The sequence below is a fragment of the Falco cherrug genome, chromosome 19 (genome assembly GCF_023634085.1).
Source record: "Falco cherrug isolate bFalChe1 chromosome 19, bFalChe1.pri, whole genome shotgun sequence".
In the NCBI taxonomy this organism is placed as follows: Eukaryota; Metazoa; Chordata; class Aves; order Falconiformes; family Falconidae; genus Falco; species Falco cherrug.
Genome location: NC_073715.1, coordinates 1,243,630 through 1,270,164, shown reverse-complemented (window position 1 = coordinate 1,270,164; position 26,535 = coordinate 1,243,630). Strand labels below are relative to the sequence as shown.

The 26,535-nt window shown below is 62.9% G+C and overlaps 2 protein-coding genes across 3 annotated transcripts; one reads left to right on the top strand and one right to left on the bottom strand.

The window, feature by feature from the left end:
* Window positions 1–3,849: 3,849 nt before the first annotated feature.
* Window positions 3,850–21,284, top strand: BCAN (brevican). Of its 2 annotated transcripts, XM_055697285.1 has the most exons (15): window positions 3,850–4,079; window positions 9,624–9,716; window positions 9,852–10,244; window positions 10,829–11,003; window positions 11,097–11,224; window positions 12,233–12,526; window positions 14,073–14,330; window positions 15,060–15,248; window positions 15,420–15,869; window positions 18,017–18,124; window positions 18,288–18,446; window positions 19,954–20,036; window positions 20,363–20,507; window positions 20,745–20,927; window positions 21,012–21,284. In XM_055697285.1, the coding sequence occupies exons 2-15, from the start codon at window positions 9,632–9,634 to the stop codon at window positions 21,035–21,037; spliced, it is 2,676 nt and encodes an 891-aa protein (XP_055553260.1). In that variant the 5' UTR covers window positions 3,850–4,079; window positions 9,624–9,631; the 3' UTR covers window positions 21,038–21,284. The 2 variants fall into 2 exon arrangements, with proteins under 2 accessions (XP_055553260.1, XP_055553259.1); XM_055697284.1 differs by having other exon boundaries at window positions 15,060–15,869.
* Window positions 21,285–21,319: 35 nt separating this feature from the next.
* On the bottom strand, window positions 21,320–24,914 carry HAPLN2 (hyaluronan and proteoglycan link protein 2). Its single transcript, XM_005434807.3, has 6 exons — window positions 24,605–24,914; window positions 24,263–24,376; window positions 23,655–24,005; window positions 23,306–23,422; window positions 23,001–23,186; window positions 21,320–22,868 (listed from the first exon to the last, which is right to left on the bottom strand). The coding sequence occupies exons 2-6, from the start codon at window positions 24,348–24,350 to the stop codon at window positions 22,585–22,587; spliced, it is 1,026 nt and encodes a 341-aa protein (XP_005434864.2). The 5' UTR covers window positions 24,351–24,376; window positions 24,605–24,914; the 3' UTR covers window positions 21,320–22,584.
* Between the last annotated feature and the right edge of the window lie 1,621 nt (window positions 24,915–26,535).

Below are 26,535 nucleotides of genomic sequence, written 5' to 3'. Positions count from 1 at the left end.
CTCCACGGCGGCTCACCGACCTCACGCCGCTCCAAAATCTGGGGCCAGGGGAGCCCAGGTGGAGCCCATGGGGGGGTCTCAGTCCTGATGGCTGCACGGGGGACACCGGTGGCTCTCGGTGGCCGGGGCAGTTTTGGCCCCAGCACAAGCTATGGCTGAACTGGTGCCCAGGATCCAGCCATTCCATCATCCCTTTGCACAGGGACAACCACCTCGAGGGGGGGGCGGGGGACACACGGGACAGGAGGGGCATCATCCCCGCCACCCCCCCGCCTCGGGGTGCTGCAGCCAGCTGTGTCCAGCTGCGATCTCCTTGCTTTCCAGATGGGTGTCGGGGGATGCGCCCAGCAGAGCTGGGAGCCCAACAGGGACCTGCGGCCGGTTTCGCCGGCAGCCTCCAAAATTTGGCAAGCGCCGGCTCAACATTTGGTTTCATTCACAGCTTTCACCCGCACCGCCGAGCTGTCACGGTGGGGTTATGAATCGCTTTGTGGGCAGCATGTGGGGGTGAGAATTTTTTTTTAATTATTATTATTTTCACTTCTCCCTCCCCCCTGCCCCCGCCGCCTTCCCTGCCTCCATTTATTTAGGGGGGGAAGGCAGCGGGGCTGGCAAGGGGAGGAGGTTTAAAAATTGAAACTGGGGAGGATTCCGTGAACAAAAGAGGCAGGAAAACAGCATCTGGGGAGAGAATTGTGGCCACTTTTTTTCTTCAGGTCCTCCCACTCCCGGAGAGATGGTGGTTTTCCCACGGGAGGGTCCCAGCTCTGTCCTCACCAGGGCGAGGAAGAAAAGAGTAAATGTCCCCTCCCGAGTTGTCCCATGGGATGGACTCCAGGCCAGCTCTTCTGGAGAGGCAAGCAACAGTCCCCTCTGCTGGCAAAGGCCACCCAGAGCCACCCAGAGCTGCTTCCAGCCTTGCACCCTCTGGGAGCTGGTGGGATCCCCACGTCCCCCACATCTGGGAGCAGCAATAACAGGGACCCCAGCCCCTCTTTGCATGGCAGGGGGGTGTTTTTTGTTTGTTTTTTTTTTTTTTCTTTTTTTTTTTTTTTTTCCCGGGTGCTGCCACATCTGTCTCGGTGCCTGGCTGGTGGGAAGGGGGGGATGCCCCGGCTTGGGGGTCCCCGAAGGCATCGGCTTCCCAGCTCATCTCCGGCCAGACATCCTGTCTGGCTCCCTGGTCCCAGCTCTGGTTTGCCTCTTCCAGCCAGGACTGAAATGCCATTAAGCAGCACAGGGAGCGCTGGGACCGGGTAATTCAGCTCCAGGTCCCCAGAGCTCTGGGCAGTGGGGCGATGGAGCCTTGCCGTGCGCCTTCATCCTCCTCCTCCTCCTCGTTTCCACAACACATCTATCCTGAGCTGGCTGGTCCCGCTGCCTGACTGCTGGGCTTTTCCACCAGCTCCCAGTTTCCTCATGCTGTTGGGTGCTGTCTGAGGGTGCTGGCCCCCAGTTTTGGTGTCTGCCGCAAGGCGGCCCTCGGTGCCTGTGGCTACACCGGGAAGTGCCCGAGTGAGCGTTTCCTTCCTCCCTGGCCTTGCTCCCCTCTTCCTCCTCATACCTTTGCTTTGCCTTTTCTCCATGTGCCCACTCCCCTCTCCTTCAGCCAGCACCAGGGACGGTGGGACCCCGCAGTCCGGGGAGGACTCAGGAGGCTGGGGGCAGGGCTGGGGGGGCACGCCAGGGTGAGGGCATCTGTGTATCCCTTCCTTCTGTGGGATGCTCTGGGTTGGGAGTCACTTGGCGTAGGGACATCTGTGTCCCTGAGGGATGCTCAGGGTCAGAATACCCTGGAGTGGGGACAGCAATGTCCCTGGGGGATGCTGAGGGACAGGAGCCACCCAAGGTGGGGACATCCATGTCCCTGGGGGATGCTTGGGGTCAGACACCCTGGGGTGGGGACATCCATGTCCCTGGGGGATGCTTGGGGTGAGAATCCCCTGGGGTGGGGACATCCACGTCCCTTGGGGATGCTTGGGGTCAGGATCCCCCAGGATGGGGACATCTGTGTGTCCCCCCCATCCCCACGGAGTGCTCAGGGGTGGCTGTTTGGCAGCAGCAGAGGACTGAGGGGGCAGCAGGTTTGAGGGTGCCACAGCCCCCCAGCCCCTGGTGGTGCGTGCTGCCCCAGGGTGGGGGCCCAGCAGGGTGCCAGCGAGCTTGGCACTGGGTGCGTGGCAGGCACTGCTACGTGACTTCAAGCAGGGCTGGAGGAGGGAGGAGGAGGAGGAGGAAGCACAGCTGGGCATTGTGGCCCTTCCAGCCTGGACACAGCTGGGGACTGCCTGGGGCCAGGGGCTGCAGCTGCTGGTTGGGGTCCCCATGGGGCCAGACCCCTTCCCATGCCCTCAGCTGCTGGAGCTGGGCCTGGGGCAATGGGAAGGGCTGGGTGGCCCCTGGCATCTCTGGGGCTGCAGGCAGGGAAGGGGTTTCTCTGATGTCTAATAGGGGTTGTGCCCTGCTGCCGCCTTGCTCCTCTCTTGCTCCTTCCAGGAGCTGGATGTCCCGAGGGCTTTGCCCCACCGATGCTGCCGGCCAGGAGGGACGAGGAGCTGCCCTGGGAAGGGGCAGGGAGAGCAGCAGCCCTGGAAGATTTACTCTGAGCCAGCAAGGAAACCCCGGCCAGGCTGCAAACATTTGTTCCCAATTAGGCTGGGGGATGCTCCTTGCTGAGCAGGCACTCTGCGTTTCCCCCAGCCCTCAGCCTTTTGCCGCAAAAGCGCCGGGTGCAGGATGTGACCTCATGGGTTGGGTATGGGGGGGCAGCCGGTGGGTTTCACCCCTGCCCATCATGGTGTCCAGCCCAGCCCCATGGCCACGATGCGGCTGAAGAGCGTTGCGGCGTGCATCGCCCGCTGGACTGCACTGCTAACAAGACCATCTCCGCTGCCCGTAATTATTTCCCAGGGCGACGAATGATTAATTCTGCTCAGGAGCTGCGGCTTTCTGCAAACTCACCCCAGCAATTATCTGGCAGGCTCCGTGCTGGCCCCCCCGGGGCAGAGGATGCTCCGTGCCAGAGAAAGTTTGAGGGAGATCTGGTTAAACACCGACACCCCCACCCCGCGATGCTGGCTCATGGGTGCTGCCCTTCTCCCGAGGCGCTTGGGTCTGCAAATGAGGGTCCCCAGCTGCAGGCTGCACCCCACTGGGTGCCCAGGGCACCCAGGTCCTGACCGATCTCTCCAGGAGCAAGCTGCAAGCCACCAAGCCTAGAGATGCATTAATTATCTTGGTCCCTCCGTGACACGGATGCAAGGTGGGTAAACTGAGGCACGGCACGTGCTCTCCGCAGGACCGAGCTTGGCTGTGGGTGCTGTGCCGCGAGGTTGGGTCTGGCTGCTCCCACCACCCTTTTGGGGTTGGCGAAGCCCCAGGGTCCCTCCAGTCCCCGGACGGTGCCTCTACCCACGTGGGGACCCATGGCCTTGCTGGCAAAGGGGATTTTGCATGACAAAGCCTCCGCTGGCTACTGGGACCCCCCGCCCGTGGCCCCCTCCCCATCCAGCTGAAGCTGCCAAATATTAGAAATAAGCATCCAAAGGGCGTTCAAATGCTGGGGGGGTAGGGGTCATGGTGAGGGGACCCCTTTCTCTGGCTGGGTCTAGGGGAGCCAGTGCCAGCTGCTCCTCCACTTCTGCTGCATCGGGTTAAATAACGTGCCTGGGTTGAGCATCCTCCGCTCGGCATCTCGTGCTGGGTTTGCCAGCTGCCAGGAGGGAGGGAAGGGGAGGGACGAAGCGGCTGCCAACACGGTAATAATTTTTTTTTTTTCTTAATTAGGGGAAGGAATAAATATAAAAGGAGGAGGGAAAGGGGAAGGAAGAAAAAAAAAATAGAGACGAGGACACGGACACACACAGAAGACTCCTCTTTTCTTGGTGCCTGCACTTATGCCTGGTGGAGCTCGTCCCCAGCCCTCCTGCCAACCTGCTGCCGACCGCTGCCTGCACTGCCCCGCAGAACCCGCAGCTCAACCCCAGCCGGGGGTCGTGGGGACCCCCCCTCCACGCTGCTCTTCCCCCCACCGCCCAGGAGAAGGGCCGCCGCGGGGCTGCCGCCACGCAGGGAGCAAGGTGGGATGCGGGGAACGCGTTGGGTTTGGCCGATGGTCAACCACGGGGCGACGCGTGGTCCAGCCGGGCGGCAGATGCTGCCGTACTGCGTTCTTCATCTCGATATCCCATTTCACCTCCGCACCGGTGGAAAGTAAGAGGAGAGCTGAGCCGGCATGGGGATGCCCAGAGCTTTTTCCCATGGGATACAGGCACGGGGGGCACAGGGCATCCTCCTGCCCTGCAGCGGTGGATGCTTAAAACTGGTGGTCCCCCTGGTCCTGCTACGGGGAGGTTTGTCCTTGTCACCGACCCTGCCGGGAGGACAGCATCACGCTGCAAGTTTTTAGGTGGTTTTTTTTTTTTTTTTTTTTTTTTAGCGGATCAGCTTGTAGCGGTGCTGACTCTGCAGCGCTGGAGGCAGAGTGGGGGCTGAAGTGTGGGGGGGGTTCTTGCTAAGTTGGATGAAAAAAGGACTTTGCTGCTGCCTGGTACTGCAGCTTGGAGCCCAGCCCGTCCCGCTGCCCGGCTGGCAGTTGGGCTCAAAGGTGCTGGGGATAAGGGGGATTTTGGGGGTTGTTTGAGCAGCTGCTCCCACGGAAACCTCATTTGGGGACAGCTGCCAGAGGGGTCGGAGGTCCAGCATGGGGCTGGGGTGTCCCACCACGGGGGAGCCCTCCCCATCCATCCTGCAGAGCCTCCGGCTGGGTCCTTGTCCCAAGGAGGTTGCAGTCAGGTTAGGAGTGGAAAGGGAAACTGAGGCACAGGGCTGGGCAGAGGCTTGCACAGAGGCGCAGGGGTCCGGCTCCCCCCTCTCCTGCCTGCTCCCATTCCATGGGGACGTTTTCAGGGATAAAGCTGCCCTGTCCCAGTTTGGGGTGGCTGCAGGGCTCCGCTGCATCTCCCCATCCTCCCCCGGCTCTTGGCTCCATCCCCCAGCTCTGCCAGTGTCCCGCTGCAGGGGACAGGGGGGGCTGGGGGAAAATAGAAACATCTTACAGGATTTTCACGGCTTTTCCTTGCCCAGCAGCCCCCGTGTGAACCCCAGAGCCCCCGTGGGGTGCCCCGGGCTGGGGTAGTTTGCTGCAGTCCCCCTCCCGAAGCCGGAGCATTTTGTCCCCGGGATGAAGGGGCTGCCCTTGAGCATCCTCTCCGGGGACCGTTTTTGTCCAAAGCCACCTCCTCTCCCATCCCGCTGACTTTTCCCATCTCAGTCCAACCCAGGACCTGTTGCTCTTCCTTTCAGCTGCCGGAGGGGTGGGAAAAAACTCCCTTTGCCCCAGCCTGGAGCCTTTTCCAGCTGCTGGGTGCACGCACGGCAGCGTGAGGGGGATCAGGATGCTTGAGGGCTGCTTTTCAGGGAATGGGTTTAGACTGGGGAAACTGGGAGACTGGGTGATCCTGTGCTGGGAGGGAGGAACTGCGAGTCCACTGGTGAGCGTGCAGAGGGGCTGTGGAGTCCCGGCTTAGTGGGTCCCACATGAGCGGTAGTGCTGCTGGTGGTCTGGGGACCCCCCCCATGCTCCACCCCCCATTTCTCCTGTCCCCACCTCATGCCTCAGTTTCCCCACCAGAGCCCCAGAGCCGGGAAAGGCAGGGATGGGTGGGCAAACCTTCATGTGGGTGTGCAACATGCTTGCCCAACATGTGCTCACATGTCCCTGGGGGTTCCTCCAGGGTCTGCCCCCACCCTCACTTCTTCGTGGGGGGCTGTATCGCCCCAGGCACCCTCCCTGGGCTCCCCCGGCCCCACTGCTGCGGGGAGGGGGTGCACGTCTCCACATCCCAGCCCTGCAACAAGGAACCCCTTTCTCCCTGCTGGGATGGGGGGCTGAGTGGCTCCAGCAGCCGGAGGGACCCCCCCGTTCCCCCCACCTGCTTCCGGCCTTTTAAGCTCTGCCAGCGGCTGCTGCCAAGAGGCTGCCGGCTGCTTCCCACTGCATCAACTGCTCCCAGGGGAGCTGGCGTGTCCCCCGGCACCGTCCCGCTCTGGGGACCCCTCTGAGCACAGCTGCACCCCACGGACATCCAGGGGAGGGGCTGGCTCCCAGACCCCAGTTTGCAGCAAGAGAGGAGAACCGATGTGGCAGCAGCCACGTGTGGGATGGTGAGGGCACAGATGGGGATGTCGGTACATCCCGGGGGTGGCGGTGGGGTGTCCGAAGGCCTTTGCCAGTGGGGATGGGGCTGCCTGCTCATGCCTGGAGCTGGGCCAGGCGCTGCCTGTGGCTGCTGACTCATTCTGCAGCTGAGCATCCCTGGAAAGCCACCGCTCCACTGCCTGCCCCCCCTCCGGCTCGCTGCGGGCTGGCAGGGCACCTTGTGAGCCGGGATGAGCAACCATCACGTGGAGGGGATGAGGGGGCTGGGGAGGAGAAAGCCCCTCGCCAGAAATGGAAGGGATCCGACCCTCGGCCATCCCCTTGCAGCATCTCCTGCCTTTCACCCTGGACCAGGTGCTGCAGCCCCAAATCACCTCGGCCCCGTGTTCAAGGAGCTGCCTCGGAAAGCGGGGCTGAGCTCAGGGGAGAACAGAAGATGACTCCTGTCCCAAAATAGACTTCAGCTCCATTTTCCACCTAGTTTCCCATGGAAATGGAGGTTAGATGGCCGCACCGCTCGCCCGTGTGCCTGCGCCTTGGTCCGTCCCCAGCAGCTCCAGAGCTCCGAGGTCTCGGAGATAATGGAGCCCCGTGAGCTGCTGCCATCCCCCCCGCTGACCTTTTTGTCTGCCTTTCTCTAGTCCTGCTCCCAGCTTTTCCTTCACAGGGTGTGGGCTGAAAACTTTTCCAGGAAAAAAAAAACAAAAAACCAACCAAAATTCCAACTCCAAACATGGTCCAAGAGTCTCCTGCCATCACAGGACTCCAGGATCTCAGGGCATCGCCCACGGGCAGGGTGAAACTGGATTTAACTCTCTCTGCATCCCATTCCCGGTGCCAGGGATAGGCATGGGATGGGGGCAGACACCTGCTCACCCCAGTTTGGCCCATTCCTGCCGAGTTTTAGCACTAGAATTGCCTCCCTGGGGCTTCATGGCTGCTGCTCACACCACTGCGGTGCCTTGGGAACGGTAAGAAAAGGCACCCGCGACAAAAGTCTTCCGCGCTTGGCCGCCCGGGGGGACGGCAGCCACCCCCCCGCGCTGGACCCTGGCCATGGGCAACCGAGCGGGAGGGTTTTGTGCCTCGCTCCAGAGCTGTGGGGCTGAATTCAAATGATCTGGCCCATGCGGAGAAAAGCCCTGGCTTGGCTCTGGCACCACTGGCCGTGACCTGGGAGATGGGGCTTTGGCTGCCCCTGCTGAGCTGCTGGGAAAGGGGTGGTCCATGGTGGGCACATGATGGTCTATGGCCACATGATGGTGGTGGTGCTAGGGGCTGTACATCTGTGGATGCATGGAGCTAGGGGCTGTACGCCCATGGTGCTTGGTGCCAGGGGCTCTGCATGCATGGTGCTAGGGGCCATGCATGCATGGTGCATGGAGCTAGGGGCTGTACGCCCATGGTGCTTGGTGCTAGGGGCTGTGCATGCATGGTGCATGGTGCTAGGGGCCATGCATGCATGGTGCTAGGAGCCGTATGCCCATCGTGCTTGGTGCTAGGGGCTGTGCATGCATGGTGCATGGTGCTAGGGGCCATGCATGCATGGTGCATGGAGCTAGGGGCTGTACGCCCATGGTGCTTGGTGCCAGGGGCTCTGCATGCATGGTGCATGGAGCTAGGGGCCATGCATGCATGGTGCTAGGAGCCGTATGCCCATCGTGCTTGGTGCTAGGGGCTGTGCATGCATGGTGCTTGGTGTCAGGGGCTGTACATTCATGGTGCATGGAGCTCGGGGCTGTATGCCCATGGTGCTGGGTGCCAGGGGCTGTGTGTGCATAATGCATGGTGCCAGGGGCCGTGCATGCATGGTGCATGGTGCCATGGGCTGTGCATGCATGGTGCATGGTGCCAGGGGCCGTGCATGCATGGTGCATGGTGCTAGGGGCTGTACACCCATGGTGCATGGTGCTAGGGGCTGTGCATGCATGGTGCATGGTGCTAGGGGACATAGGTCCCTGGTGCGTGGGGGCAGGGGTTGCATGCCTGTGGTGCTTGGGGCTGTACATTCATGGGGCCAGGGGCCGTGGGTGCAAGGGCTGGGGGCTGTATTCACAGCCTTGCCCTGGTGCATTGGTCCCATGGGCAAGCTCAGGGAGGACCGTTCGCAGAGGGAGGCAGGCGATGGGGACAGCCTCCCATCAGGCTGGCTGGCCCTGGCAGCCAGCAACCTGGCCCAGGGAGTGCTGTGAAGGTGCCAAATCCGCTTCTGTGGCTGCCGAAATCAATGCAGCACAAAGAGCTCATAAATTCAAAAGCTGCTCCGAGTTGCCGACTTGCTGCGCTCCCGGCCCGGGGAACCTTATGGTGCATCCCCGGTACAGGGGGGCTGGGGAAACCCTCCAGACCCCTGAGGAACCTCTGCAGAGGGGGTACCATGGGGGCTGTGCTCCCCTGCACCATGCAGGGGCATCTCCCCTCATCCCCAGCATCAGCCTCCTGTCCAGATGTCTGCAGGAGGCCGTGGGCAGCTGGACCCCCTCCAGGACATGCCCAGTGTCCCCAGCAGCCCCTTGTGCCGCTCCCCACGGAGGGCTGGGGACAGCAGTACTAGCCACTGGGCTCTCCTTTCAGCGCCGGTCCCCAGCCCGCTGGCGAGAGCCCTTTGTGCCAGGCAGCCTTGGGAGAGGCCGGGGACATAATGGCTGCTTTGCTTGGTCCCAGTTTTCCCAGCCTGCGCGCAGGGAACCTCTGGCGTGAGCTGAATGGCAAAGAGAACCCCTCCTGCTCCTTCCCTCCCCCCTCTGCCCCATGCTTTGTGTGCCCTCAGCCATCCCCCCGGCAGCTCGCTGACCTCAACCCCCTCTACACACCCCGTCCCTGTCCCCCCGCACGTGCATGAGCTCACGCACACGCATGTGCACGCCTGCACGTGTGCAGGCTGCAACACGCATGCAGGAGCACGAGCGCGCACACGCACGCCCTGCTTGCACGCTCGCCTCCCCAGCCTGTTCGCTGCTTCTTCCCTGCTGAACACCAGCTATTAAAAAAACCCAACACAATCTTGCGGAGGTTTTTGACGGTGATCGCGCAGCCCCCGGTCTGGCATCGCCTCCCTGCTGGCCAGGGCCAGGCTCTGGGCTCAGACTTTCTGCGCTGTCAGGGCCAGGCTGGGATCTGCTGTCTCCAGAGGACCCACCTCCCTGGGAAGACTGGTGGGGCTGGATGGGACCCAGTGGCGCCCAGCCAATGGTCCTGGTTGGTCATGATGTCTCCTTCCGCCTGTTAAGCAGGGCACATTTTCTTCTCTTCCCTCTCCTTTCCACCATCCAAAGTCCAGGTTACTCTGTGGCCGTGCTGGTGCCAGGCTCTCCCTCTGTGCCCCGCCACCCCATCCCCACACGCGTGGGCTGGGGTCTCTCCTGGACCCCTCCTCCTCATGCAGCAAAGGGACAAAACTCAGGTTTTTGATGAGTCTTTGGATCTGAAGCACAGCTGGTGGCTTTTCTTCCTCCCTTTGCAGGGCAGAGGATGGCCGCAGCCCTCCCGCTGCTGCTGCTCTGGGTGTTTATCCCCACGGTGGTCTCGGAGGTGTTTGGCCCTGGAGATGGCACAGGTAACGCGGCATCATCACGGCATCATGCACTGCTCCCTGCCCTGTGGGTGCGCTGCGGCAGGGGTCCCGGGGTGGGGGGCGGGGATGAACACCCCATGCTGGTCCTGCTCATGGTTCCTCTCTTCTCTCACCCAGAGGACCTCAAAGCGCTGCAGGTCTCCATCCCACGCCACCCAGTTTTGGACGCCGTGCTGGCAGGCGACATCACCATCCCCTGCCTCATCACCTACCTCGGCCCCCAGCCCACCCCTGGCACTGCCGGCCGCCGCGCAGTCCTGGGAACCCCCCGGGTCAAGTGGACCTTCATCTCTGAGGGCAGGGAGGTGGAGATCTTGGTAGCTCGGGGGGACAGGGTGAAGGTGAGCGAGGACTATCGCCTCCGTGCCTCCCTGCCCATCTTCCACCAGCGCTACACCAACGCCTCCCTGCTGCTCACCGAGCTGCGGCCCAATGACTCGGGGATCTACCGCTGCGACGTGCAGCATGGCATCGAGGACGGCCACGACATCCTTGACGTCAAAGTCAAAGGTACCTCAAGGTGGGGAGCGGTGGGAATCGGGGCGGGGGGCACCCAGGTGTCCTCTGCTGGCTCAGCAACTCCCTCCTACACCTGGATGCAGATGCACCCATGCAGTGGGAGGTTGCTGTAAAGGTGTACCTGGGTGCAGTGGGGGCTGTGCTGCTGCAATGGTTCACCCAGGTGCAGATACACGCGTCTGGGTGGGGGGCTGCTGCAAAGGTGCATCTGCGCCCATGCAGGGGGGACAACACACACGGCCCCTGCTGCAGTGGTGCACCTGAGTGCAGATGCACCCATGCAGTGGGGGGCTGCTGCAAAGGTGCACCTGGGTGCAGATGCACCTGTGTGGGTGGGGCGCTGCTGCAATGGTGCACCTGAGTGCAGATGCACCCATGCAGTGGGGGCTGCTGCAGTGGTGCACCCGGGTGCAGATGCACCCATGCAGTGGGAGGTTGCTGCAATGGTGCACGCAGATGCGGATGCACGTGTGTGGTTGGGGGGCTGCTGCAATGGTGCACCCGGGTGCAGGTGCACCCTTGTGGGTGGGGGCTGCCGCAAAGCCCCTCGCCCACGCCCATGTCCCTCCCCACAGGGGTGGTGTTTCACTACCGGGAGGGCTCCATGCGCTACGCTTACACCTTCGCCGAGGCGCAGGAAGCTTGTGCCAGGATCGGCGCCCACATTGCCACCCCCGAGCAGCTGTACGCTGCCTACCTCGGCGGCTACGAGCAGTGTGATGCTGGCTGGATCGCTGACCAGACCGTCAGGTGGGCACCACCACTGTGTGGGCATCGTGCCCGTTGCCTCCCTTTCCATCCTCCCGCGAGTCACCAGCCCTCCCCTCTGCTTTCCTGCCCCAGGTACCCCATCCACACACCCCGTGAGGCCTGTTATGGAGATATGAATGGCTTCCCCGGGGTGAGGAATTACGGGGTGGTGGACCCAGAGGACATGTACGATGTGTACTGCTACGCCGAGGACCTCCCAGGTACCTGCGGTGCTGCCAGCCCTGTGTGCCCTCCCCCGCTTCGGTGGCTGCTCTAACTCGCCCCCATAACCCTCTGTAAAACCCAAGTGCAAAAGCTGCTCTGAGCTGCAGGCGTTGGCTCCAGAACCTCTGAGCTCTGCAAAACTTTGGGCACTTTGATGCATGCAAGCGCAGGGGCTTGCCGCGCTGCTTCCCAAAGCGTCTCTCGTTTGGTTTTGCGGGATGCGGGATTGTCCTGCCCACCAGCCAGTGCCCATCTGTGGCCTCAGGGCTGGAGGGTGCTCAGCCAGGCTGGCAGTGTGCCGTGGGTACTGCGCTGCGTGGTGTTTTGGGGTTCGGGCAAGCCGACACTGCGTTTTGCATGCACTGGGGTGCTGCATGTCCTGCATCCTGCCTGGCTGGCTGTGTGCGGGGTGGCTGGTCCCTCCTTCGGGCCCCGATGGGGGTCCCCCTCCAACGGCTGCTGTGGGATTGGTTGGGGTGATGCCAGGCAGGGATGCGGTGCAGTCGGTGCGTGGGGCGAGAGGCGCTGGGATGGGGACACCAGTGCAGTGATGGGGGCTGGCACGCAGCGTGCCTTGGGATAGCGGTCTCCATCCCTTCTCAGCATGAAACGCCACCACAGGGTCTGCTGGGCTTGTAGGTCCCTTTAGAAATATCCAGTATGTGGATTGCGCTGTGCAGGGCACCGAGTTGCTCCTCTACAGTCCTTTTCATGGATGCTTTAAAGTCTCAGCTCTGTCAGCGAGGGCAGGTACCCAGTGTGGCACGGGGGCTGCAGCCATGCCCACGCTGCTGTTGTTGTGTGCATGTGCCAGGAGACCGGAGGCAGGCAGGGATGCAGGTAGGGCCCTCCAGCCCCCAGTTCTCCTTGTGAGGACCACGCTGGAGGTCTCCAACTCCAAGCCAGCTCCTGGGGTCGTGCAGAGAGTGGAGGAGGCGAGGGGGCTCCCTGAGCCCATGCCCCCCTCCCCAGCTCTGACGCCTGTCTCCTTCCTCTCTTCGCAGGGGAGATCTTTTTGGAGACAGCCCCAGACAAATTCACGCTGGAGGAGGCGGCGGCGCGCTGCCGGGCACTGGGCACGGAGCTGGCGAGCACGGGGCAGCTCTACGCCGCTTGGAGTGCGGGGCTGGACGCCTGCAGCCCCGGCTGGCTGGCCGATGGCAGCGTCCGCTACCCCATCGTCACCCCCCGGGAACGCTGCGGTGGGGCTTTGCCGGGCGTCAAAACCATCTTCCTCTTCCGCAACCAGACGGGATTCCCCGATGCCCAGAGCAGATACGATGCATACTGTTTCCGAGGTAAAGAGGGGCACCCCCAGCCCCATGGGTACTCCCAGGCAGGGACCAGCGTGAGGTTTCGGGAAGCCTCCGGGCAGGGGTCTGGGTGCCCGGTGGGTGCAGGGTGCCAGCTCCAGCCCACCCATGCGCTGCACGTGGGGTGCAGCAGAGCTGGGAGGTCCTGCAGGCTTGGGATCGCATCGGGATCCCCGCGTGCTCTCCATGCCATGCACCGTGATATTGCGATAGAGCAGGGGTGATTTGTTTCAGTCGTGCACATCAGCCTGCTATAACAGGTTAGGGATGCTTTGCATGGTCTTCATGTTGCGTGCCACTATATCGTGACAGGGGAGTGATAACCTGCATGGTCCTGATATTGCATGCCGATAGATTGTGACAGAGGAGAGATGCTCTGCATGGTCTCAATAGTGCATGCTGATATATCGCGACAGAATAGGGATGCCCTGCATGTCCTCAGTACTGCACACTGCTCTATCGCGACAGAACAGGGATGTCTTGCGTGGCACTGTTGGTCTATGTGAGCTGCGTGGGCATGGCTCTGGGATGGTTCATGCTGGCCAGGGAGGCATTGCTGGGTCCCTGCGAGGCTGCTGGTGGGCAATATGTCCCAGCGGTGACAAGGACCCGAGACCCGCGGGCAACGGCGCTGAGCTGCCGGGGTGCCCTGCGCGCTGGTGGCCGTGAGCGATAAGCCAGGAGGTGATGAGCAAGGATGGAGAGAGGCAGGGATAACGGGCAGGGAGGGAGGAAGAGCAGCTCCTCTGTTCCTCCTTCCTGGTCCCACATCTCTGTGCATCCCCTGGTCCCATATCTCTGTGCATCCCCTCGGGGGCTGGTGGGGTGGGGAGGCTCTCCCCTGGATCGACTGGATGCCACGCATCTCTGTGCCTCAGTTTCCCCACCTCTTGGCAGGGAAACCCATGGGTTAGGCAGGATGGACCCGTCCCATGAAGCCGCCACCCCTGTAACCTACTAACTCCCCACGCACGTCTGTACTCCCTGAGATGGGGATGGGGGTGTGGAGAAGGACCCCCCAGGGTGGGGGTGCCAGCGTGCATTGAGGTTTAGGGTTTGCTGGAGGGGGAGGAGGAGAAGAGGGGAGAGCTGCTGTCGGGAAGGGCAGGGATGAGCAGAAAATGCTGCGAGTGTAAAATTCGGCGCTGCCTGGCCACCTGCCGAAGCCACCAGCCTTGGCCCGGCAGCTGTGGGGGGAGCTGGACTGGAGCAGCTGTGGGGGGAGCTGGACTGGAGCACGGCGCTGGGGCCAGCGCAAGTGGTGTAAATCAGCATCGCCTTGGGGAAACAGGGCTCAGGGTCTGACCCTGCTGCCTGCTGCCAAGCCCCACAGCCCGCAGTGCCTGGGGAGGGCCCGATCCTGCCCTGTGCTGACCCTGCTAGAGGGGAAAGAAGAGGTCGAGGAGAGCTGGGTCCCCGCCCGGGTGCCAGGCTGTCCCCAGGGCTCCAGCCCCACGCCGGGGCAAGGGCATCTCTGCCTGCCACGGGGCCAGGCCAGGGCGGTAATATCCCACTTTCTTTCTGCCCACAGAAGGGACAAACTCTTTCCCTGAGGCTGCAGGAAAATACGGAGCCCGAGAGCCCGAGGGCCTCCAGGAGATTGTTACAGTGGCAGAAAAGCTGGAGGAGCTGCAGCTGCCCAAAGCGCAAGTGGAGATTGAGTCGCGAGGGGCTATATACGCCGTCCCTTTCTTTAAGGACCCTGAGCTGGAAAAGCCGAGCCCGTCCCCCGAAGACGCACCAGGGCCAGGGGCCCAGCACCCCCCGCTAGATACCTCCGTGTCCTCAGGTCACCCACTGCGTCCCCCTTCCCCACGGCCCCGGCCGTCCCCCAGCCAGGCGTCCCGCTTAGCTGTGCTGCAAAACTGGGGAGCCCAGCCCCTGTGGTGGCAGGGACAGCTGGGGACAAGCCAAGCAGCCAGTGCCAGGGTTCGGGGTGCAGAGAAGAGCAGCAGGGATGGAGGTGCCAGGATGGCAAGGAGAGGTCAGAGGCACCCATGGGTGCTCGGGTCACCCCAGCCATCCCCGTCCCGGAGCACCCATGGCCAGGGCACCGGTGTCTTGGTGTAGGGTTGTGCACAAGTCCCTGGCGTGGGGACATCTGCCTGTCCCTCCCTCGGCCGGGGTCCAGCATGCAGGGTCAGCGCCGGACCGTGGTTTAGCCGTGTAAAGAGCCGGAGCAGGGAGATGGTGGCCGCAGGGAGAGGAGGCCAGATGCGGCAGCGAGGGGCTGAGTGTGGGCCCTGCCACAGGGAAGCCTGTGCCAGGGCTGGGCTTGGCAGTGGCCGAGCCAGAGCTCAGTCTGCCGTGCCGATTCAGCGGGGACAATGTCACGCAGGCTCGGGGTCATTTTTGTCTCCCTGGGCATCTTTGCGCTGGCGTCGCCACCCTGCCCCCAGCTCTGCCCACCGTGGGCAGGATCTGCAGCGCTGGCGGGCGATGCCGGTGCCGGTGCCCCGCGGTCTGGCTGGCTCCCCGGTGCCGGTGTCTCACCGCCTTTCTGCCTTGCCCTTTGCAGAGGAGGAACAGGGAGCAGCGCTGGGCAGGGACCCTGGCAGCACATCGGCGGAGACCCCCGGCAGAGGGCAAGACCCCAGCCAGCCCACGGAGCCGGATGGAGCTGCTGGCACACAGACACCCTCCATGTCCCCCCAGGCGGGTGCAGAGGGACCCACCAGTGCCCCGTCCCCATCGGGGGCCACAGCAGGTGATGCAGAACCTTCCGAAGGGTCTTCCCAGCCGCCCAAGCCCACTGACCCCACGCGTCACCCCGACCGGCCCCAGGATGCTGTGGGGCGCCCAGCCCACACTGCCAGCCCCGGGGCACCTGGGCACCGGGTGATGTTGCCGATCAGTGCCACTTCTGCCACCTCGACAGATAGCCAAGAGCCTGGTGGGATCCCCCGCAATGGCCACGAGTCCGGTGGGGTGAGCACCCCCACCGCTGAGGATGCTGAGCTCTCGGGAGATGTGGTCGAAAGTCTTGGGGTGTCCCCACTGCCCCCTGCCCCCTCGCAGCCACAGGAGGAGGGAGAGGAGCAGTCGGGGGCCCTGTGGCTCCCCTCGCCTGCGGCCCCGGGGGACGGGAGCACTGTCCCCGTGGCAGAGGCAACAGCGGTCACACCGTGGCACGAGGAGGTGCCTGGCAGCAGCAGCGTGCCGGCCACGGGAGGCGAGGATGCTGTGCCACGACCCCCCGGTACTGACAGCGTGATGCCCACTGCATCGTCAGAAGAGGAGGAGGAGGAGGAGGAAGCGGAGGAAGGGCAACCCGCTCCCTCCGTTGCAACCGTGGAGGGTTTCCTTGCAGCCGTTCCCGGAGAACCAGGTGGGACCCGCAGGGATGGCCTCACCTCTCCCCGTACCAGCGGTTCCGGGGTGACCCTGGCTGGGACCCCATCGGGGGACCCAGCCCCCAGCACGGCCGCTCCCCTGCCTGCCCTCCCCACCGAGCGGGCCAGTGTCGGGGCGGGCAGCCGCTCGGCCGGGGGTCCCCGCCGTGCCACCCTTGCCCTCGGGGCAGCCCTCCTGGCTGCTCTGTGGCACTAGAGAAAGCCAAGACCTTTCCTTCACGCTGCGCTTCCCTCTGTCCGTCCGTCCGTCCGTCTGTCTCTCCTCTCTCTCTCCATCCTCCTCAGCTGGGTAAGGGAAGGTTACAGGTCCGGAGAAGCACATATTTGTCAAACAAATTGGTCCGAGCTCCGCATGCACTTAAATCTCTTCTACTTCTGTGAAGTGTTTTAATGACTGTTTCCATGAAAAAACAAAAAACAAAAAAACAAAAAAAAAACCACCAACAAAAAAGAAAATCTAAAGAAGGCCCCAAACCCTACTCTGACTAACAGTGATACTAATAAAGGGAATTAAAAGCTTTCTAGAACAAGCATCTCGGCTAGCTCTTCCCTTCGTCCTTGCGCCTGCTGCCTCGCTGCCCGCCCACGTGCCTCCCCCACTGACGAACTAATCCCCCGGTCCCCCCAAACCTGCGTCGTGTCCCCCGGGAGCGGGGTGGCTGGGACCCTGTGTCAAGGGGGTGGGTGGGATGCGGCTGCTTTGCATCCTCCATGTGGCCCCTCCGGGGATGGCTCCCCCCGTGCTGCCCCAGGTGGAGGGACAAGGGCTGAGTGGTGTGAGCCAGGGAGGGGGGGGAGGCTTCCTACCCCCCGGAGCTGTGGGGGGCACCCATGGGTCATGGGGTTCAGAACCCCGCCAAAAGCAGCCGCCTCATGCAGTCCTTGATGGCCAAGTGCCCCGAAATTGCTGTGGCCCCCCAGGGAGTGCAGCACCCCCCCCCCGGCCCAGCCCTGCTCCCCCCACATGGGGACTGAGACAGGCGGGCTGTGGGTGCACAAACCGCCACAAGCGAGTGTCACCCACCCCCCAGCGCCCACGCTGGGATGCTCCCGGCTCCGGTGCCTCTTACAGCAGCCAAGCCCTTGCCCTATCTGCCCTCCCAGCTCCCTGCACCGAGGGGACTGCACGGGGTCTCTGCTCCCCTTGGCCTGGCAGTGCCGTGGCGCCGAGGATGCTCCGTGGCGGGTGGCCGGATCACGGGGCGGCTGCCTTTGCCCTGGCCAGGAGCGATGCTCAGAACGTGCCGTTTGTGTGGTGGGAGAGCCCTAAATAGCTCATCCCGCTCCATGCCTCGGTCTGCTGGGGGTGAGCTGGATGTCCCGAGTGCCCCGCCAGGGAGGTGGTGGTGCACGGGGATGGGTGAGGATGGCAGCGTTGTCCTTGGCACAGCCCCACCAAGCCAAGGACCATGAAATGGGGCATCATTAGGCTGGAGGGTGTCAAGGACTTTCCATCTCCACTCTGCCAGCGCTGGCGGCAGCCCTTAATCACACTCTTGAGCCAGGGCTGGGAGCACACGATGTGCTCCGGGCACCTTAATGACCGTAACGGGCTGATGGAGATGTGCGGGTTGGGGACGGCGCCGGCTGAGTTATCAGCCCTGGCCAGGCTGAAGGTGACAAGAGAGGGACAGGCGCAAGGCTCACCTTGCTGCCAGGCTGAGGACGTGCGGCCGGGATGTGCTGAAGGGTTTGTCCTTTGCACGTTCCCCTCCTAAAACACATTTGCTTCATCGTGCCAGGGGACAGCAGGAGCCGTCTCCGGGTGGCAGGAGCAGGCCAGGGGCTGGCACGGCAGCGAGCCCACTGATGCAGAGGGCAAGAGCATCCAGTTCATGTCCCCGTGCCCTGGGGGGAGGCCAAAGCCCCAGGTCTCGCCAGCTCTGGGCCAGGGCGGTGGAGCTGTGCGCATCCCATAGACCAAGGGCAGACGGGACGGCTCTGGCCACATCACCGTGTGCCCCACCGAGTCCTTCTCCTGCCCCAGACTTGGTGCCTTCAGTGGTCAGATCAGCGACCTGATCGCTATGGGGCTCCTCAGCACAGAGAGGAGGTTTTAACGATGCTGGGCACTAACGATGTCCCCAGCTCCGTGGTGAGGAAGGCTGCGTGTGCCTTGCAGGTGGCTGCATCCCCAACCCCTGCCTGAACGGAGGGACCTGCACGGAGGACGGCGCCCGCCTCGCCTGCCTGTGCCTGCCCGGCTACGGAGGCAGCAGCTGCGAAAGACGTGAGTCCCCAAGTCCCACCGCGGCCCCTGCCGAGCCCCTGCTGCAGCCTCGGCCCAGGAGACATAAATGTGGGGAAATGAGGTTTTGGGGTTGGGCTGGTGAGCTGGGCTCCCTCCCCTTGACCCTCTCCTCTCTCCCTCCTCACTCCCCGCTGTGGCTCAGCGCTGGAGAAGTGCAGCCCCGGCTGGGACAGCTTCCAGGGAGCCTGCTACAAGCACTTCTCCACCCGGAGGAGCTGGGAGGATGCGGAGGGCCAGTGCAGGCATTATGGGGGACACCTGGCCACCATCCTGACACCCGAAGAGCAGGACTTCATCAACGGTAAGTGACATTGCTGCATCCCCCCTCCCCAACCCCCAGCCCTCTGCCCAGGGGACCCTCAGCATCCCTCGGAGCTGGGCTTTGAGTTTTAAACTCTGAGCCCTGCCCCGCTGTGCTGAGGTGGAGGCAGGCACAGTCGAGGGAAGGCAAAGAAAGCAAAGAATCAAGGAAATAGATACGATGGGCTGACCAAAGCGTGGTTAGATGCCCACTGGCCACTTGGCTAGTGAGAGGTAGGGGAAACGTGACAGAGAGCAGGATCGCTGGGCTGAGGGAGGATGGATGGATGGACATGTAGATGGACACATGGCAGGTAGATACTGAGGATGGATGGATGGACATGTGGATGGACACATGGCAGGTAGATACATGGATAGACATGGGAGCAGGTAGATAGATACACAGACATGGGAGAAGGTGGGTAGGTACATGGATAGACACAGAAGAAGATGGATAGATGCATGGATAGACACGGGAGCAGGTGGATAGCTACACAGATAGATGTAGGAGCAGGCAGATGGATACATGGATAGACATGGGAGCAGACAGATAGATCCATGATGGGTGGACAGACCTGGCAGAGGGCTGGACACGTGCAAATAAATTTGAAGTCAAAGCCACAACCTGCCTGAAAGCAGATGTGGGCGGAGGGGCGGGGGGGGGGGGGGGGGAATGCAGAGTGAGGCAGAGCAGGGGACAACGGCGGTGGGGACCGGGCAGAGAGCGAAGAGGCTTGGAGGGATGTGAGGGTGACAGACAGGCAGGGTCAGGCAGGAACAGGCAGGGACAGGCAGACACCTGCAGGGCCAGGCAGGAACCGGCAGGACCAGGCAGGAACAGTCAGGGACCTGCAGGGTCAGGCAGGAACTGGCAGGGCCAGGCAGGGCCAAGTAGGAACAGTCAGGGACCTGCAGGAACAGGCAGGGGAAGGCAGGAACAGGTAGGGACCTGCAGGGCCAGGCAGGGGCAGGCAGGGGCAGGCAGGAACAGGTAGGAACAGGTAGGGACCTGCAGGGGCAGGCAGGGCCAAGTAGGAACAGTCAGGGACCTGCAGGGACAGGCAGGGGCAGGCAGGGCCAAGTAGGAACAGCCAGGGACCTGCAGGGACAGGCAGGGGCAGGCAGGGGCCGGTAGGAACAGGCAGGGACCTGCAGGGACAGGCAGGGACAGGCAGGGGCAGGCAGGGACAGGCAGGGACCTGCAGGGACAGGCAGGGGCAGGCAGGGACAGGCAGGGACAGGCAGGGCTGTGGGGACACAGGGCTCTGCCGCCCTCTCCCGGCCAGCCCCGTTCCGCCGCTCCCCGGGGGTGCAGGGTGGGGGGGTCCCGCTGTGACCCCTGGTCCCCAGAACCTCCCTGCACCCCCAGATGGGGACACCCCCACCTCCCCGCACTCACCCCCAACCTCCCCGAATTCAGCCTCCATTTGCCTTGAGCCCCCTCCTGACAGGCAGTGTTGGGGGGCCTGGCTGTGCCCCCCACCCCCAACACTCCCCTGCCCCCCCAGACCAGTACAGGGAGTACCAGTGGATTGGCTTGAACGACCGGACCATCGAGGGGGATTTCCAGTGGTCCGATGGGAGCCCTTTGGTAAGTCGGGCTGCCAGCCCTCGTGTGCCCCCCCCAAGGAGAAGACATCCCCCCTCTGTCAGACACCTCGTCATCCTTCTCCATCGCCTGGGAACATGCCGGCGGGATGGGTCTGAGCATCCTTAGGGGTGCCAGCGCTGAGCCAGACCCCAGGGTTTGGGGTCCCAAGGCCATGCCAAGGGGCATGGAGGTGGGACCCCATTCCTGATGGGGGGGTCACGGCCAGGAGGCTGCGGATGGGTGCATGCTGGTGTGCCCCCCCACCCTGCCTGGCTTAAAGGGTGTGCTGGGGTGCCCTGTGCACCCCATCCCACCTGTCCCCCCAGCTCTACGAGAACTGGCACCACGGGCAGCCCGACAGCTACTTTCTCTCCGGGGAGAACTGCGTGGTCATCGTGTGGCACGACGGGGGCCAGTGGAGCGACGTGCCCTGCAACTACCACCTCTCCTACACCTGCAAAATGGGGCTGGGTAAGCCGTGTCCCCCCCCCGCCTCAGCCCTGCCCCCCTGCCCCAGGCAGGGGGGCTACACCCCTCCATGATCTCAAAGTGGGGGTACCCCACCATCCCCGCAGTGGGGAAACGGGTCCTGTGGGGGGGACCTTCAGCTTGTTCAGGGTTTATCAGGGGGGTAGTTTGCTTCAGTTTGGGGGTGTCCCCCCCGGCTGGCTGCAACACCCCCTTGCCCTCTTCCCTCCCCCCCCCCAGTGCAGTGCGGGCCACCCCCCTCTGTCACCAACGCTCGCGCCTTCGGCAAACCAAAGCAGCGCTACGAGATCGGCTCCATCACGCGGTACCAGTGCCGCCGCGGCTTCGTCCAGCGCCGCTCACCCATCATCCGGTGCCAGGAGGATGGGACGTGGGAACTGCCCCAGCTAACCTGCCGCCCTGGTGAGCGCGGGGCTCCCCCCAGCTCCCCCTCACCTGCCTTTAGGGCTTTCCCTTCACCTGGGGCTTCTCGTGTCCCCCCTCCAGGCCTGGTTCAGCACCCCCATGACTGAGCGAGTCCCCTGGGCAGAAGCCACCACGTCCCCGGGTCCTGGAGCCGGTGCGGATGGGGACAGCACTGGGACTCCAGCGTGGACCCCAGCGTGGCGTGAAACCTCACTGTATGGTGTCTGCCTCCTTGTTTGTTTTATATCTGTACAAAGAAATCCTAATAACTAAAGATCCCCTGGAAAGGAACCGACAACCACCCGAAATGTAGCACAAGGGCTGTTTTGTTCCTGGAGTCACAACAGAATCGAAATCAAGGCGGGGGGGGGGGACGGGGGACGGGGGGCCGACACCACGGTGATGGCATTGATGTGACAGCATCACCCCCAGCTGCCTTCTCCCACCTCTGGCCCAAGGATCCTCATCCTGTGACACCCTGGTGGGGAGGTGACATGGGGACATCCAACGGTGCTGCAGCTCAGCACCCCACCCTGGGGTGTGGGGGAGCTTTTGCACTTCCCAGCAAAGGCAGAAGCTGCTGCTGTGGGCTTGGAGTGGGTCCGTGTCACCCAACCCCCCCTCTCTGTGGGTATTAAAACCAGTAAACGGATGGTGCAGAGTGGTGGCCTGGTCATTTGGGGCAGCTCCGGCACGGGGGTGCGAAAGGGTAGGCTGCACAGCCCCAAACTGGGGACCATGGCAGCACACACCAGCACCATGGAGCCGGATCACCCCGGCACAGCAGCATCCCCAGGGACCACAGAAATGGGGCGGCACAGCCCTAAGTGCCCCTGCATCCTGGTGGGACTGGGATCGCTCAGGGCTCAGGCTGGGGTGCTGCTCCTGGCCAGCACATTGGGGGACATCTCGCAGGTGCCAGGGGATGCTGGCATCTCCCCACGCTGGTTTTCCCCCTGTGCCGTGCCAGCTTCGGTGCTTTTTATAGTTCTCCCTGGCTGTGTCAAGCAGCAAAACTCAGAAACCCCCGGTGTGCGTCACCAGGAACACTGATAACCCCTGGGACAGGGTGGCCAGGGGGGGCCAGGTTGGCTACTCCCCTGCTTGAGATGGCAAGTCTTTGTCAAATTCCCCTCGTTGAGGGGCCAGATGGTCCCTGGGGGGCGGAGGCCAGGTGAAAGCGTGGCTTTGCCGTGCAGCTTTATTAATTGAGAAGGCGAAACTCCATTAGTCACGCTCGTTAATGCCCGGCCCTCCAGCACACTTGCACCAGCCAGAGTCCTTGCGGCTGCGGGGAGTGAGGATGGGGTGAGTGATGCACCGGGGTTGGGGTGTGGGAAGCCTGTGCTGCCTGCTGGGGGGCTGGATTAGACCCCCTTCCTGGCCCAGCAATGGGTCTGGCTTCTCCAGCGAGTCCCCAGCACCCAAGGAGCCCCGGAGCAGGCTGGGGCATGGGGAGCAGCTGCAGCAGAGGATGGACCAAGCATCCAAACTCAGCTCTATCGCTTGCTCCATTGGAGGATGCCCGAACGACCTGAAATCCCAGGAAGACCCCCCCTGTCATAGCCCCCTCAAGCCCTCCACCGGGGGGATGAGGGCCAGCATCCCACCACCACCATCCCCTCTGCTCAGCCCACCTCTCCGCCCAGCATTCCTACTTCCCCACGAAGCAGTAGGTACCATAGGTCCGCAGCTCCTTGCTGGGAAAGCCAAAGCTGCGGACGCCGGGGTCCGGCAGCCCCCCACAGCGCTCACGGGGGGTGGTGATGGGGTACCGCACGCTGCCGTCCGCCAGCCACCCCCCATCACAGCGATCCAGCTGGGAAAACTTCCAGGCGGAGTAGAGCTGCCCCACTTTGGCGATGGCAGCCCCATGGTTGCGGCACGCTTGCCCAGCCTCCTTGAAGTTTAGGTGACCCCGGATGAAGTAGACCTGGCCTGGGGATGGATGGGGACACGGCAGGTGAGCGGCCACCACAGATGACCTCCTGGGGACAAGCCTGGATGCAAATCCAGGTGGGTATCGGGGCTCAGTGCCACAGTGGGAGGGACAGGGGACCCCAGCACTACCTTGAAGAGCAGAGGTGAAGCAGAAAGCATCGAATCGGTCCTTCTGCTTGTCCCTGGCCCCATAGGTCCGGACACCCGGCAGGAGGAGGCGGCCACCGCATGGCTCCCGTGAGTTGATGATGGGGTAGTGGACAGTCCCATCGAGGATCCAGCCGGCGTTGCACCAGTCCAGACCCTCTGTCCAGGCTGCAGGGCGAGAGGTGGCTCAGCACCGGCACCTCCCTCCTCCCCACTCCTGTGCCCAACAAGGAGAGTTCTGGTGCGGATGAGGGTTGGTATTTTTTTTGTTGTTTTTGATGCTTCACCTTTGTAGAGCTGCTGGTAGGTGGCGAGGCGGGAGTCCTGCTGCTCACAGGCTCGCTTGGCTTCGTGGTAGTTGAATTTGTAGCGCCCGTTGCTGGGCTGGTAGGGGAAGACGATGCCTGGGGACACGAGGACAGGGATGGAAGGTGAAGGAGATGCTCTCCCCGAGGAGGCTTTGACTTATCATCCCCGGGGATTTAGTGCTGAAGATAAAGCTGGGGTACGGGGCATTGCAACAGGGGGCACGACAGGTAGAGGTACCCAGCCATGGACCCCCAGTCCAGCCCAGGGTCCCCTTTCTGCTCTCCCCCAAATCCCCAGGGCATATGGCAGAAGGGAGCCCAGCCTCACCTTCGAGGTGCAGTGTGAGTGAGATGCTCTCATCCTCCAGCCCGTTGACGAGCTGGCAGCGGTAGCGTCCCTCGTCCTCCAGAGTTACATCAGTGATGGTGAGAGAGGCGTCGTAGCGGTGGCTGTGCCGCAGGTGCACCCGTGGGCTCAGTGGCCCGTAGTTCTTGTGGTACAGCCCGTTGGTGATGATGATGATGTTCTCCCGGTAGTTGGCTGGTTCCACCTTGCTCCACTTCACCCGGTAGTTGCGGGGCAGGGCGCGCAGGACACAGGGCAGGGTGGCCGTGGCACCCCGCTGCGTGTGCACCGTGGTGTGGAGGGGCTCCAGCAGGTATTGCAGGTGGGAGGGGGCTGCGGCACACGTGGGCAGCCTCAGCGTCAGCTTACTGCGGAGCATTGCTGCAGCCCCACCACCCCTCAACCCTCATAGGTGCCTCCAGCCTGGTTTCCATCATCCATCCTGGCTTGTTTTCCCCCCTCCTGTAATTGCCAGGATGCACAGCTCAGCCCCTACCCTGGCTGGACCCCCCTCCCCAGAATCACCTCCCTCCTCCAGCACCCACCCCAAACAGCAGCACCCTGCTCTCCCCCTGGGCCCTGCTCCCTACCTGGGCTCCCCGTCGGCCGCTGAAAGATGCTTGATGCTGGGGGTGCCACCAAGAGCCAGAGGGAACTGAGCAGGAGAAGCCGGTGCATCCTTAGAGCTGGGGGCAGGACGGTGCCTGGGGGGGAGGGCAGGGGTCAGGGACGTACAGCGGGACGTATCCCGGCTTTGGTGGGGACCGGAGGACACGTCTGCAGTGCTTGCTGTCAGGGATGCCACGGGGCCAATGGGTGGCCCTGCTCTGTTGGGGGCTCACCCCCATTTACTGTGCAAAGGGGACATCTCGCAGGACATCGAGCCAACAGAACACGCCAACCCTCCTCCCCGGCACCCCCGTGCCTCTTACCGTCCCCAGCTGTGTCCTTTGGGAAGCCACCGTTCCCATCCAACGCCTCCAGCGCACGTCCTGCCCCGCTGCCCACTGTGTCGCCTCTCCGTCACAGCCACCCCATGGTGGGGCTGAAGGCTCTGGAAAGGTCAAATCTGGGAAGAGAGGACACAGGGAGGTGGCGAGCGGGTGCTCCCAGCCGGTCTCTGCCCTGTCACCGTCCTGGGGTGGGCAATGTCCCCACAGCCCCGCGGCCCCACGGTCCCTTGACGCCCGCTCCCATGGCGCGTAGGGGCGGCGAGCACCGGCCGTGCCCTCGCTCCCTGCCCTGTCGCTGTCTCTTCCCGCTTTCTTCTCTTTTTTTTTTTTTTCTTCCCCCCCCCCCCCCCCCAACACCTCCCCGAGGAACGCACAGGGAGGAGGAAGCACAATTTCCCATTGTGAGCGTCTTTCTCTTTATTGTTCTGCTCGGCAAAACACAGCGCGCCCGGCTAACAAACATCTCTTTATTTCCAAGCCACAGTGTCGGGGGATTCAGGGAAAACGCCAGCACCACACAGGGCTCCGGCACCCCCTTGGGCTGGCAAAGCCTCCCCTCGGCATCGGCCCCCAGCGCCGGGTGGTCTCTGCTCCTGCAGACATCAGGGCGAGGGTTAATAGATGGGGAATGGCGGGGGAGACATGAGTCTCTGATGGGGGGATGCTGCTCCCATCCTTTGGGGCTCCCGCAGGTTGCGCAAGTGGGGGGCCCACTGCTCTTGCACCCCACCGGTGTTATCCTGCCCTGCTCAAAAGACCTCACAGAGGCTTCACCGTCATCACCTTAGGGCCGGGATGCTGCCGGGAGCAAAACAGGGCCACACAATGGGGCTGTGTTCTGGGCTCCCTTATCTTCTCCCTCCCCCAGGGTCCATCTCCAAGGGTGGAGGAAGCTCTTCTCAAAGGAAACACAAGACAAGCAGCGTCTGTCCCCGGCACCAAAGGACACAGTGATCCTTAGCTTCTCCGTGGCACGCACGGCACAGAAAACAAACCTCCCTGGGGGGTAAAGCAGCACCAGGGTGGGGGCTGGCTCCTTGGCCCCTTGCCCCCAGCCCCTGTTCCAATTTGGCCGCTCGTACAGACTTCAGTGCAACAACCTGCCCTAACTTTGATGCCAGCAGGCTGGACTGGAAGCCTCTGAGGCTCTCCCAGCTCAAAACAGTCAGTGCTTTGGCTCAGTTTAATAAGCAAAAGGTGATCAGAGCTTTCCTCCCCCCATGCTGAGAAAGGCGAAAGTGCAGCAGCACCGCAAGCTCCTCTCCCGCATCTCCCCCTGGTTGTTCTGTGGGTCCGTGGCTGTTCAGAGAGCACCCGTGATCTCCCTCCATCACGCTTCCCATGCCCGCTGCTGCAAAAGTGGATCCCGATTCGCCCCCCAGCAGCATTCAGCCCCGGGCTGAGTCAGGGCTCCTTGGCACGTGGATGCCCTTTCCCAGCTCCGTGGTACCACGAATGAGCTGAGTGGTTTCTTGCATTTTTCCCAAGTGAAGGCAACAGCTCTACCCCTTGGCTCTCACAAAACCACAGCCCGGCGCAGGACACTTGCCAGGGCTTCCAAACGTGACTCATTCCCCTTCCCGGTCCTGTTGGCGTCAGGGCATGACCCCAGCCTGATGCTCCTTATCTGAGATCATCATTTGGCCTGGCGCTGTGGAAAGGAGTGACCCGTCACTTCCCAAACACATGCCAAGCTTTATTTCTCGGCTCCTTTTTCTCTTCCTCTCCCTTTTTGGGATTTGTACCCGCTCTCGGTGTGTTACAAACACCTCTCTGCACCAGCAGAAGCAGCCAAAGAAAAGCAAATGTGCTCCAGCTCCCCCCAGACTTGTTGCTGTTAGCTTCTGGCTCTGCTCCTCGCCCTCATTTATCAAGGCTCAGCTTCTTCTCCTCCCCATGCAGCCCCACAG

Coding starts and splice junctions, on each gene's coding strand:
- HAPLN2 (XM_005434807.3), bottom strand. CDS start 24,350: ATGCACCGGCTTCTCCTGCTCAGTTCCCTCTGGCTCTTGGTGGCACCC. Junction 24,006..24,262: donor GCGGCCGACGGGGAGCCCAG/GTAGGGAGCAGG, acceptor CGTGTGCCGCAG/CCCCCTCCCACCTGCAATAC. Junction 22,869..23,000: donor CTTCACCTCTGCTCTTCAAG/GTAGTGCTGGGG, acceptor ATCCATCCCCAG/GCCAGGTCTACTTCATCCGG.
- BCAN (XM_055697284.1), top strand. CDS start 9,632: ATGGCCGCAGCCCTCCCGCTGCTGCTGCTCTGGGTGTTTATCCCCACG. Junction 9,717..9,851: donor TGGCCCTGGAGATGGCACAG/GTAACGCGGCAT, acceptor TCTCTCACCCAG/AGGACCTCAAAGCGCTGCAG. Junction 20,037..20,362: donor GGTCCGATGGGAGCCCTTTG/GTAAGTCGGGCT, acceptor CTGTCCCCCCAG/CTCTACGAGAACTGGCACCA.